A 13,319-nucleotide genomic window follows, 5' to 3' on the forward strand; every position below is an offset into this window, starting at 1 on the left:
CATTTAGAATAATACCTAGTGTTTCAAAAACACTAGCTCTTGTCATTCTTTTAAAAGAGGTTTTGCAAGTGTGTCTCCACTAAATGGCAAATAGATTAGCCACGTGATATTTGGTCAGTCATTGTCTCTCTCTGGGCCTCAGTTTCTTTCTCCTTATAATGAAGTATTCCTAAGGTGCCTTTTTAGCTGTATCAATCCTATAATTGTTGAGCATTTTTGAAACCATATGTTTATATTCTCTCATACCTCCAGTGGGATGGAGTAGTTTTAGCCACATACTCTTCTTGTATTTGTGCACTCTGGAAATTAAGCTACTGGCTCAGCAGATAGGCCACCAAGTACTGCTGGAAGTTTTCCCAACTAGAGAGTCCTGCTACTCATCTTAAGAATGGAGCTAGAGGAGGATCCTATTACCTCCATCCCCCTGCCCCAGCCTTTTGCTGAGGCTACAGAATGAATGTGCATTAACAAGTGACAGAAACTCACTACTGAGACGGAGATGAATTATCCAGAAACCCCAACCATCCAGATCACAGCTCAGAACCAAGAAAGAAATTTTCTTTCTTAGTGTGAGGGGCTGGTTGCTTACAACTTGCAAGAGGTGATCAAGCTAATGGGGCCTATTACCTTATCCTTTTTTTCCTCTAATTAGCAAATTTTTGGAATGATAAACTAAACATTTTGAGTTAAATTTAATAGGGGTATATGTAAAGTCCTATGTCAAGTTTTTGTAGGCCAACTTGAGAAATTCAGGAGAGGGGAGTTATAGCTCAGCAGCAGTTCATTTGAAAAAGAACTGGGAGCTTGAGTTGCTTATGACCTTATAAATCTAGAATATTAATGCCACCTACCTGCAGTTAGAAGCTATTCCCAGCATGATGGACACCAGTAAGACAACAGCTGAAATTTCCTATCTAGGAAGGTGACAACCCTATTAAAGGACCACACTTAGTAGTGATGTACAAGTATTTGGATAGTTGGACGATTGTGACATAAAAGATTAGTTGTCTCATTCTGTATACAATAGGCACCCCCCACCTCTGCCCCAGTTTTGCTTTTTGTGGCTTCGGTTACCCGTGGTCAACTGCAGTCCAGATCCAGATGGACTTTCTGATGTCGTCAGAAAGCCACCACTAGCCTAGCACTACATTACCCAGCCTCTGTCATTCACCTCACTTCATCTCATCACATAGACATTTTATCATCTCACATCATAAGAAGGGTGAGTACAGCACTAGAAGATATTTTGAGAGGGAGAGACCACATTCACATAATTTTTACTATAGTATATTGTTATAATTGTTCTATTCCATTATTAGTTATCATTGTGAATATCTTGCTGTGCCTAATTTATAAATTAAGTTTTATCATAGGTATGTATGTATAGGAAAGAACATAGTATATGTGGAGTTTTATCCTATCTGTGCTTTCAGGCATCCACGGGGGTGGAATGCATTCCCCCACGGGTGAGGGAGGACTATTGTAATGTTAATGGGTAAAATTAGAACCTGGGTCAAAGTTACTAGTGTAAAAGTTCCTGGGAAGTATGAATTTTGGATCAGTAAAAACGAACTTTGAAGAATTGGTTTTATCAAGATTGGAATAGCTAATTCTGTGACTAAGCTCCTTGTCACTAAAAATACTCCAGAATGGCAAGATTCAATGTTGAAGGTTCTGTCAGATGCCTTTTGTTTGGCTGGATTATACCCAAATCTCCTTATAATATTAATATTCTAGCACTCTGTAATGTTGTGTATGATATATTTGAAGGCCCAGATTTTGTAGTTTGGAACTTGAAATTAAGCCTCTCTTTGTTTTGATCTCAGTTTATTGAGATGGTTAAGATTGGTTAAGATATGGTTAAGATTTTCTATATTTCTTGAGCAAGAAATCCTAGGAACTCTGGAAGACTTGGGCTCTAATATATTCCCTGGTTTGACATGCAAATTTCACAAAGATTGTCTTGATAATCGCTTCCAGGTACACTTTTATATGTTGTAATCTCTGTTCTACGATGATATCTTTGAGTTATAATATGGTTTAAATGGGTTAAGAATGAACTATTTTTATTATATCTTATTTAGGTTTTTTTTGGGGGTCTTTTTAAATGTTTTCAACATTAGAAAGGGAAGCAAAACAATAACCCATGCTGGGCTTTGTTATATAGATGGGAACCTTCTCTTCGCATGACCCCTGACCAGGCCCTCAAGCATGCTTGGATTCATGAGCCACGGAATCTCAAACCACGGTCCAGGCCCCAGACCCTGAGGAAAGCCAGTCTCTGTCTCCCCTCTGAGACTCAGAAGGCCAAGGTTCAAGGGCATCATCACTTGGATGTAAAAGGTACAGCCCTTCAAATAGCCAGTCTTCCTCCTATAGTCCAGGGCTTGGGTATCTCTAGAGGATTCCTGTCAATTATTCTGACTACATCACTACTAGCCAGCCATTTCTCACTTGTGAGATTAACCTGTTTCAGGAGACTCGTGGGTTTGCTTCTTTCTTGCCCCCTTATCATCACGAATTTCCACTTTTCTTCTATCTTCAATTCCCTTTCTCCTCCTTTCTTTCCTTTCACTGTGTCCTCCTCTGCCCGACCTATAACTACCTTTTGAATTTTTATCAGGCAGGGTACAGCATTATGCAGGTATCTTTTATATACAATATGGCCTCATGGTTTTGTTTATGGTCACTGGGGTCAGGTTGCTTGGGATTAAATTCTGGCTCTACCATTTACCATGTGTGGGCCCTTAGGCAATTTAGTTAACCACTCTGTGTCTCAGTTTTTTCATTTATGAGAAAGGGAATAATGTCTATTTTCTATGGTTGTGGAAAGGATCAGAGAAATTAATAAATGTAAAGTGCTTAGAATAAGCACTGGCATTAGTCTAAGCATTATTCATTTGTAAAGCACATAGAATGTGTGTTTTCATATCATTACAACCAGGATTTTCCCAAAGTGATTTACAGTCTAATGGGGAGAATATAATTCACATCTGAGTGTTCTTTCTGACTTCTCTCACCTTCGGCAGAGCTGATCATCAAAGAAGACACTACAGACAAAATAAAATGTGGCCTCACTAAACAGGTTCAGAATTCGGGTGATCAGCAGGGCTCTCTGCAGCAGGCAGTTGAAGTTGTCCCGCTGCCTCAACTAACAGAAACTTCCGGAAAGCCAGAGGCATTTGTTGGACCAGAGGAGTCCAAGACCTCCCCAGGAAAACAAAGTAAAAACTCATCACCCAAGAACATGAATATTTTACCACCTATTGTATGACCTTTGCTGAAAGTGTGTCCTGTTCCTTTCCACCAATGATTTGTATTAGAGACAGCACTTATATTGTACAATATTTCAGATTGTTTTTTAATGCATAAAGGTTTGTTTAAAAAAAAAACTTTATTCACATGGCCAGTTAGCATGATTCCTATTATGAGAGATGAGCATGTCCTTGCACCTACACTCCCTCCTTATGCCCTGAACCAGATAAAATGATGTATGTATATGGGGGTGGAGGGGTAAGCACTCAACGTCATAGCGTCACTAACAGAACTCTAAATTTTTTTTCTTTTCCCCAAGACAGCTAACCTGTTAGAATTCTTGTTTGAAAATGAAAAACTAGTTTTTCATAATCTCTATATGATTCTAATTATAGAACAGATACAATTTTATAAGAAACTTCTTAAGATCATAACCTCATAGGGGCGCCTGGGTGGCTCAGTGGGTTAAGCCTCTGCCTTCAGCTCGGGTCATGATCTCAGGGTCCTGGGATCGAGCCCTGCTTTGGGCTCTCTGCTCAGCGGGGAGCCTGCTTCCTCCTCTCTCTCTGTCTGCTTGTGATCTGTCAAATAAATTAATAAAATCTTTAAAAAAAAAGGATCATAACCTCATAAACAACATGGAAAATATACCTGGCTTTCTAGTTTTTATTTTAATTACTGTGTAATATTTCATGAAGGAGGGACACCAGATAATTGAAGCAGTGGGTTTGGATAAGATCACCCAGGAGAGGTAAAACAGAATGAGAATAGCAAAGGGTCAAAAGAAAGTAGGAAAGATAAATATGCTGGGGGTGACGGAGTTAACTAGAATCCCCAAGAGATGTAAAACAAAACAAAACAACCCAAAAATTAGAAACCAAAGGAGAAAGTTTCTAGAAAGATAAAAAATATAAAACTCCACAGAAAGGTCAGGATAAGAATAGAAAACGCCCTCTTAAGTGGGGTGATATGGATATTAAATGGGAGAAGTGTCATAACAGGTGACTTCCTAGGACCTGTCCCAGGTCCTAGAGCCAGAAAAGTACAGAATTGGCAATAGAACTCAGATCTTCTGGATCTTTTTTGACACTAGCTATGTTCAACCATGGATAAAGTAGAGGGAGACAAGTGTTCTGCAACTCTACAGAGACAGGAGAAGTAGCCATGTCCTCAATATCATAATTAGAATGATTTAGGCTGAAGAGAGAATATGCTGTGATTTACATGGTTATAAAATAAATTGTAACTGCTTATTCTTAGGAACACTTTAAGGCAGGGGATCTTCAAGTTGTGGACTAGATCAGATACCTAGAAATAGGATGAATGACCTTAGCCAGGGCCTCTCAGGACAGCATTATTTTTCTTCTGCTATCCATCTGATAATTTTTTAATCCCTGAAGTTTCTTTACCTCATTGTCCCATTGGATCCCAAGGAAACCAAACACTGGGAGCCCTTTAATTGTAATTTTTTTAATCTTGTGTCCTTGCTTGCATGGACAGGAAAATCTGCAAAATCCAGTGGCTAGCATAAGATGACATGTCTTTGATGTGAGTGGTATGAAGATAATGTTAGGGCTCTGTAAGGATATGGAGAGCGGAGCTGTGGAGGTACTAAGGGAGGGGGAGGGGGAAAGCAGTAGGTGGGCGCCGATTACAGATTCACCATCAGCCAGTCCAGCAGCTGCAGTCGAGTAACATTTCCCACCGCCTCATCCAGCTGTCGCTCCTTCTCATAGCGCAGCACTGACTGCAGGACCTCACCTACGCTGCGTCCTTTGTCCACAGCAGCAGCCGAGAGCTGAAGTAGCTGTGAAAAGGAAAGAAAAGCAGTAGTAGAGGGGCAGAGCATCCTGGAGCAGACCAGAAAGGGCCTGCCAAGGCTAGAACAAAGAGGCTGGGCAGACCTTGGAAAACTGCAGTGATGCTAAGACGACCTCCATACCTGGAAAGTATGCAGCCTGTCAGACAGAAGAGAGTACTATCATCCTTAAAGAAGAGATGTTAGCATCCACCTGGCCATCATAGGGAACATAAAATTTCCCACTAAGACTAAATTTTGCTGCTTCCAGTGGGTGTTTGGTCAATGGTGGTTCCCGTTTTCTAAGAATTCTAAAGTTCTTAAGTTCACTGTAATGTCACAAAACAGTCTCCATCATCGTCCCAAAGCCAGACAAGGGCAAGGGGGAAATAGCCAGAGGATAAATGCATGTGGTGCTTTCCAGGCCCCACAGAACAGACAGCCTAGAATGCTAGAGCAGGAAAGCAGCTCAGAGATCCATTCAGGCCCTGGAAGGTGCAGCCCAGTGAGGTGGAGAGACTTGTCAGTAATACAGTGCTAGAAATTAGCAGAAGCAACATGCACGCCCAGGTCTGGGAACCCTATGTTAGCTCTCGCGCCAAGCTCGAAATGGGAAAAATGAGCCAAAGCAAACATTCTAGCCATATGAACACAGTACACTGGCGTTCTTCTAGGTAACCAGATTTTTTTTTTTTAAAGATTTTATTTATTTATTTGTCAGAGAGAGAGGAGCGAGAGCAAGCACAGGCGGACAGAGTGGCAGGCAGAGGCAGGAGAAGCAGGGTCCCTGCCAAGCAAGGAGCCCAATGTGGGACTCAATCCCAGGATGCTGGGATCATGACCTGAGCCAAAGGCATCTGCGTAACCAACTGAGCCACCCAGGCGTCCCAGTAACCAGATTTTTATTTTGTGTATTCTGCACCTGACTCTCGGAGACTGAAAAGGAAAACAAACAGGCCAAATATTAGGAGCTTTTCCAAAAGGGATGTTTCCATAAGACTGAAAGTACATATGCATGTTCTTAAAACAAATGGAAGGACCAAGTCTTAAGAAAGAAAGATAAAAGAAGAACCAAATGAAAATTTTAGAACTAAAAAACACAAAATCCAAATGGACTAAATAGAATGAAGATAAGAGAGGAAAGTCAGTGGTCAGTGAACTTAAAGACCGATTTGTAGAGAAAAACAACCACCACCACCACCACCACATTGAACAACATGAGTGATTAAACTTTCTTCAGTTAAACCTCTTTGAAAAAATAAGAGCTCAGGGGCCTGTGAAAGAATACCAAAGGTCTTACATTTATGTCATTAGAATCCCAGGAGAGGAGAAAAGGGTGGTGCAGAAAAAACTCTTAAAGAAATAATGGATGAGGGGCGCCTGGGTGGCTCAGTGAGTTAAGCCTCTGCCTTCGGCTCAGGTCATGATCTCAGGGTCCTGGGGGTGGCGCACTGGGCTCTCTGCTCAGCAGGGAGCCTGCTTCCCCCTCTCTCTCTGCCTGCCTCTCTGCCTACTTGTGATCTTTGTCTGTCAAATAAATAAAATCTTAAAAAAAAAGAAATAATGGATAAATGTTTCTCCAGTTTGCCAAAAGATATAACTGACAAATTCAAAGAGCTCAGTGAGCCTAAAATAAGATAAATCCAAAGAAATCCACTTTAGCACCTGTCATAATCAAATTGCTAAAAATTAAAGAAAAAAATATGAAAGCAGCCAGAGAAAACGCTGCATTATTTATAAGAGAACAATTCAAATGACAGCAGATTCCTGATCAGAAACCATGGAAATCAGAAGGAAATGAAACAACACTCTGAAGCACTAAAAAGAACTGCCAAATCAGAATTCTACAAAAAAAACTCTACTTCAGGAATAAGGTCCAAAAGAATGTTCAGATTAAAGAAAACTTAGAATGTGTTCTAATTATTTAGACAGAAGGAAAATGATGTTAGAAGGAAGCTGGGAACATCGGGAATGAATGAAAAACAACAGAAACAGTAAAACTCTCATTATAAATAAGCTATTTTTTTTTTTTTTAGTTCTTTAAAATATAGGCATACCTTGAAGATAATGTGGGTTTAGTTCGAGACCACACAATTAAGTGATATCACAATAAGGTGAGTCAAATTTTTTGGTTTCCCAGTTCATACAAAAGTTATGTTTACACTATTAGGTGTGCAACAGCATATGTCTAAAAAATGATGTACATAATTAAAAATGCTTTATTGCTAAAATATGCCAACCATCATCTGAGTGTCCAGTTGGTTTTAATCACTGATTACAGATAACCATAACAAATATAATAATGAAAAATTTTGAAATATTGTGAGAATTACCCAAATTGACACAGAGACATGGAGTGAACTAATGCTGTTGGAAAAATGGTGCCAATAGACGCGCTTGACACAGGGTTACCACAAAACTTCAAATTTGTAAAGAAAACAATATGTGCAAAGCCCAATAAAGTGAAGTGAAATAAAATGAGGTAAGGCTGTATGCTTTATAGTTAAGAGCAAAAACAATATTGTCCAAGGATTTTTTTCAATACACGTAAGGTTATATAAAATAACCCCAATGTAAGAGGGAAGGTAAAGAGACCTATGTATTTGTAAGATTTAAAAACTACCTTTTAAGTGTTAACTATTGATTCTACGTAGACTCTGGAAAGTTCAGAGTGTATACTGTAATCCCTAGAGAAACAACATAGAGTCAAAAACATGATAAATTAAAATGGAATACTAAAAAAAAAATTTAAATAATCCAAAAGAAGGCAACAAATAGGGGAAAAGGAAACAAATTAGAGAGAGCAGTGGACCCAAATCCAAACATATCAATAATAAGGCTAAAATGTAAATGGTATAAACACACCAGCTGTCAGAATGGATTAAAAAAAAAATGACCCAACTATATGTTACCTACAAAAAAACTCTCTTCAAATGATACAAGTAAGTTACAAGTAAGATAATAAAAAAAATTTGTATCCTTGGAACACTAATCAAAAGAAAGCTGGAACCTCAACATTTATGGTCAATTGATATTTTATAAAGGGAAGGAGAATTCAAAGGGCCAGATATCCAATTGTCTTTCCAACAAATGATGCTGAGACAACTGCATATCCATATGCAAAAAATGAACTTAGATGCCTACCTAGTTACACACAAAAATGAACTCAAAATGGATCACAGACCTAAACATAAAAGCTGAAATTATCAAACATTTAGAAGAAAACAAAGGAGAAAATCTTCATGGCATTGGGTTAGGTCAGGGTTTCTCAATCTTGTACTATGTACCTTATGGGCCAAGTCATTCTTCGTTGCCGGTTGTCCTGAGCATTCTAGGATGCTTAGTGGCATTCCTGGCCTCTACCACTGGACCTAAGTAGCAACTCCCTTCAGTGCTGATACAACAAAATATGTCTCCAGACATTACCACATGTCCCCTGGAGGCAAAACTGCCTCCAGTTGAAAACCACTTGGTTAGATAAGAATTTATTAGATATAACATAAAAAATACAAGCAATAAAGGCAAAAAATGATAAAGTATATTTTTATCATTAAAAACTTCTGCTCTTCGAAAGACTCCATTGAATAAAAAGACAAACCACAGACTAAGAGAAAATGTGTGCAAATCATATATACCTGATAAAAGCCTTGCATCCAGAATATATAAGGAATTCTCTTTTCCTTAATTCCTTAATATAAGGAATATTTTTTCAGGATATACGAGGAGCTCTTATAACTTGATAAGAAGAAGAAAGCAACCTAGTCAAAATATGGACAAAAGCTGTGCACAGACAACTCACCAAAGAGTATCTATGAATGGGGGCGCCTGGGTGGCTCAGTGGGTTAAGCCTCTGCCTTCAGCTCAGGTCATGATCTCAGGGTCCTGGGATTGAGTCCCGCATCAGGCTCTCTTCTCAGCAGGGAGCCTGCTTACCCCTCTCTCTCTGTCTGCCTCTCTGCCTACTTGTGATCTTTTTCTCTGTCAAATAAATAAAATCTAAAAAAAAACATAGAAAAAGAGTATCTATGAATGGCTAATGAGCACACAAAATGATGTTCAACCTTCTTAAGTCATTTTAATGTCTATCAAATTAAATCTACAGTGAGATACCATTATAACAGCTATAACAACAACAAAATAATGTTGATGAGAATGTGGAGAAATTTAAGTCCATATAAATCGCTAGTGGGAATGTAAAATGGTACAGCCATCTTGGAAAAGTTTGGCAGTTTCGTAGGAATTATACTGACCTTCAGATGTAGCAACCCCACTCCTTGTTAGCCAAGAGAAATGAGAACATACGTCCGCACAAAGACTTGTATGTGAATACTCATAGGAGCATTATTCATAAGAGCAAAGGACTAAAAACAATCCAAATGCCCATTAGCTAGTGAATGGATAAACAAAACACAGTATATCCATTTCATCAAATATTATTCAGCAATAAAAAGGAGTGAACTGATACATACTACAAAATGGGTTAACCTCAAAAACATTATGCTAAGTGTGAAGAGCTAGATGTAAAAGAGCCACATTTTATTTTATTTATTTTATGGCTCCATTATATAAAATGACAGAGAGGTAAATCTAGAATGATAGAAAACAGGTAAATGGTTACTTGTGGCTGGGGGTTAGAAACAGAAATGTACCCTAGAAAGTTTTGACATAGCGAAATAAGGAGTCCTTAGTCTTATCAGATAGTAAAACACATTATGGAATAACAGTAATTAAAACAGGATGCTATTAAAATAGTAAGAGTAGATAATTCAAAGGAACAGAACAGAAAGTTGAAGAAAAGAACCAAAGACAGGTAGCTATCTGGAAAAAAAAATAAGAGGTTGCATCCCTACCTCACATCTTGTATAAAAATGAATTGAAAATGCATCAAAGTCTTAAATATTTTTTAATTTTTTTAAAGATTTTATTTATTTATTTATTTGACAGACAGATCACAAGTAGGTAGAGAGACATGCAGAGAGAGGGGGGAAGCAGGCTCCCTGCAGAGCAGAGAGCCCGATGCGGGGCTCAATCCTAGGACCCTGAGATCATGACCTGAGCCCAAGGCAGAGGCTTAACCCACTGAGCCACCCAGGTGCCCCAAGTCTTAAGTATTTTTTAAAAATCACAAAAGTAGTAGAAGAAAACATGAGTAAGTTTTGTTAATATGTTGTAGTGTAGAATGTTTTCTTCAAATATGACATAAAATCCAGGAAAAAACTTGAAAAATTACTTAGATTTGACTACATAAACATTTTTAGAATTCTATATGGCAAAAACAAAATAAAACAAAACAAAAATACAAGTGACAAAAATTGCACTTAATATCATAAAGACTAATTTTCATACGTACATAAAACTCTTACAGATCAATAAGGAAAAGACTAGCAATCTAGTAGAAAAATGGGCAGAGGTTATGAACAATTCATCCATAAAAAAGGACATTCAAGTGGTTCTTAAACATATAAAAAGATCTTTATCCTCATTCCTAGTAAGACAAGTGCAAAGCGAGGCAACATTCAGCAAAGATGAAAAGTCTGGCATACACATTTGGATAAAACATGGGAAATGGCGACTCTCATAATTTTTTTAAAGATTTTATTGATTTATTTGACAGACAGAGTACAAGCACCAGGAGCAGGCAGAGGGAGAGGGAGAAGCAGGCTCCCTGCTGAGCAAGAGGCCAGACGTGGGGCTCAATCTCAGGACTCTGGGATCATGACCCGAGTCGAAGGCAGACGCTTAACTGAACCACCCAGGCACCGCTTTCATATTGTTTTAAAGGTGTGAAAATTGGTGCAAGCTCTATGGAAGGCAATCTAGAAATATATATCTAATATACTAATACATTTTTCATAGACATCTTGAAATTCCTTTCCTAGGTGTTTAGCACATCCAAAGATGTTTGAATCTGTGCATTCAGCACTGCTTTTGGACAAAATATTAGCCACTGAAATGTCCATACAGTGGTTAAATACAGTATCTTCATAAAGTAATATGTAGCCACTAAAAAATGTGGCAGGGAGCCCTGGTGGCTCAGTTAGTTAAGCATTTGCCTTCCACTCAGGTCATGATCCCCGGGTCCTGGAATAAAGTCCCACATTGGGTTCCCTGCTCATAGCGGAGTCTGCTTCTCCCTCTGACCTTGCTCCCTCTCTACTGATTGTGCTCTCTTTCTCGAATAAAAAGTAAAATCTTAAAAAAAAAAAAAAAAAAGAATGTGGCAGCTAAATATGTTGCAGAACAGAATATATATATAGAAGTAACATTTGTGCCTTAAGGAAAAAAAATATATACCTGTAAGTATTTGCTTGTGCATACATATGTATTTCTAGAGGGATAAAGAAGAAATTGATCAGAAAGGTTTTCTCCAGGGAGGGAAACGAGATGGGAGATAAGGATAGAAAAAAAGCCTTCATTTTCCCTGTGCCTTTTGTGCCTTTGGATTTAGGACTATGCACATATTATCTATTCAAACACGGACACCAATTTGTTTAAAGGAATTGGGTTCATGGGCATTCCAGCATTACTATCTCAGCACAAGAGTATTTCCATATATTAATTAAATCTCTTTCCAAAAAAATCTCAAATTACTCTTAGGTAGTTTCTTTGATGTATACATCACCCAACTTTTATTAAAAACACACTGATATTCAATGCAAATCTACTCATTGGTTGAAATTTGGATGTGCTGTTACCTATCTTTTCTATTCTTTTAGATGTTCTTCTTTATCTTTACAGTGGGCAGAGATGTGTGTGTGTGTGTGTGTGTGTGTGTGTGTAAATCAAGTATATTGTCTTCATTTTGGATAAGTATATTATAGACATTCTAATTCAAAATAATATAAAACAATGTTTTATGTATGTTATGTATGCTGGGTTTGACTTAAAAGATGGATATAGAACAAAAATATATTCATGCATTATACACATGGAACCTACGCTCCTTTTTAGATTTTTTTTCATCAGTTTTTGTGAAAATAGCCCCCTCTGTTAATTGTTATATACCAAACTAGTTGTTTTACAGACTGGGAAAACTATAACGAGCCAGAACTTACCAAGAACTCAGGGATGTATCTCAGATTGGAACCCCATGTTTTGTCCTTTAGCCCAAACTTAAATGTGCACATATATGACCTGGGGATTTTGCTAAAATTGAGTTTCTAGTTCAGTAGGGCAGGAGTAGAGCTTGGGATTCTGTACTTGTAACAAGCTTCCAGGCAATGTCAATGACCTTGGTCCACAGACCCACTTTGTTAGCAAGTCTCTAAATCATACAGTTTCTTGTTTCGTAAAGCCTTATCTGGATGTTTTACAATCCTGTGTCTCCCCAGGCATCAGATAAACCAAGTAACCCAGTTAAGGATTACTAATACCACTTATTAAACAGAGAAAAATCTCTTCTTCTACATCCCCTGGTTTCTATGGGGATGAATTGCTTTCTCATAACGATAATAATTTTTATATTTCCTATGCCATGCTTACTACTTAGTTGGTGCTATTCCACTTCTCTGATTTGAGATGAAATTATAAAGTCCTAAAAGTGTGTGTGTGTGTGTGTGTGTGTGTGCTGTAGAGATACTTCGTTTCTTAATTCCTCTACATTACCATGAAGCAGCTACTTAAATAAATGTTTTCCAGTCTCAGAATTTCCTTTCAGAGGAGGACTCAAAATGACAGCATATAAGGATCCTGAACTCATCTCCTCCCACAAACACAACAAATCTACAGCTACGTATGGAATAATTCCCTCTGAAAAGGACCCCAAAACTAACTAAACAGTGCTTCCAGAGAGTGAATTAAAGAGGGAGAATAAAAGAGCCACATCAAGATGGATAGGAGAAACAGAGATATGGTCTAGCAATAAACCCAACCCTGGGACAGTGACCTACAATTAGGAGGAATCTCAAAAATGGACCTTGTCCCTCAGGAATGAAAGGGTCCATGCCCCATATCAGGTACCTCAACCCTTAGGACTGCACCAGAAAAATAAGCCCCCAAAGTGTCTGGTCTTAAAAACCAGGAGAACCAAAAGGTTATAGGGAATGAAAAATCTGCTTTTAAAGGGTTTGCACACAAACCCACTTGGCCTGGAACCCAGCAAAAAAGCAACAGTTTGAAAGGGTCCTGGACTACATGCAGATGAGATTCATTTCTTCATCTGCCAGGGAGGCAGAAACCTTCTGGTACTCTCTCTGGGGATGAAGGCACTGGCAGAGGCTGTTTTTGTGTTTTCCTTCTGCTTTGTTGGTCCCGGGACTGGTGGATG

At 38.4% G+C, this 13,319-nt stretch overlaps 2 protein-coding genes across 15 annotated transcripts in view; one reads left to right on the forward strand and one right to left on the reverse strand.

Moving 5' to 3' along the window:
• DYRK4 (dual specificity tyrosine phosphorylation regulated kinase 4) overlaps window positions 1–3,527 on the forward strand; it is a 55,336-nt gene extending 51,809 nt beyond the window's left edge. For 7 of the 9 annotated variants that reach the window (XM_047742705.1, XM_047742706.1, XM_047742707.1 and 4 more), the window contains 2 exons: window positions 2,168–2,343; window positions 3,030–3,522. In XM_047742705.1, the coding sequence (XP_047598661.1) occupies window positions 2,168–2,343; window positions 3,030–3,274 (421 nt within the window). In that variant the 3' untranslated portion in view covers window positions 3,275–3,522. Of the gene's footprint in view, window positions 1–2,167; window positions 2,344–3,029 lie in introns of all 9 variants that reach the window. The other 2 variants (XR_007129581.1, XM_047742710.1) reach the window with 2 other exon arrangements.
• Window positions 3,528–3,881: 354 nt separating this feature from the next.
• Window positions 3,882–13,319, reverse strand: part of AKAP3 (A-kinase anchoring protein 3) — a 33,517-nt gene continuing 24,079 nt past the window's right edge. For all 6 annotated transcript variants that reach the window (XM_047740850.1, XM_047740849.1, XM_047740851.1 and 3 more), the window contains one exon: window positions 3,882–5,062. In XM_047740850.1, coding sequence (XP_047596806.1) covers window positions 4,907–5,062 — 156 coding nt within the window. In that variant the 3' untranslated portion in view covers window positions 3,882–4,906. The remainder of the gene's footprint in view (window positions 5,063–13,319) is intronic.

Source organism: Lutra lutra, chromosome 8, assembly GCF_902655055.1.
Source record: "Lutra lutra chromosome 8, mLutLut1.2, whole genome shotgun sequence".
In the NCBI taxonomy this organism is placed as follows: domain Eukaryota; kingdom Metazoa; phylum Chordata; class Mammalia; order Carnivora; family Mustelidae; genus Lutra; species Lutra lutra.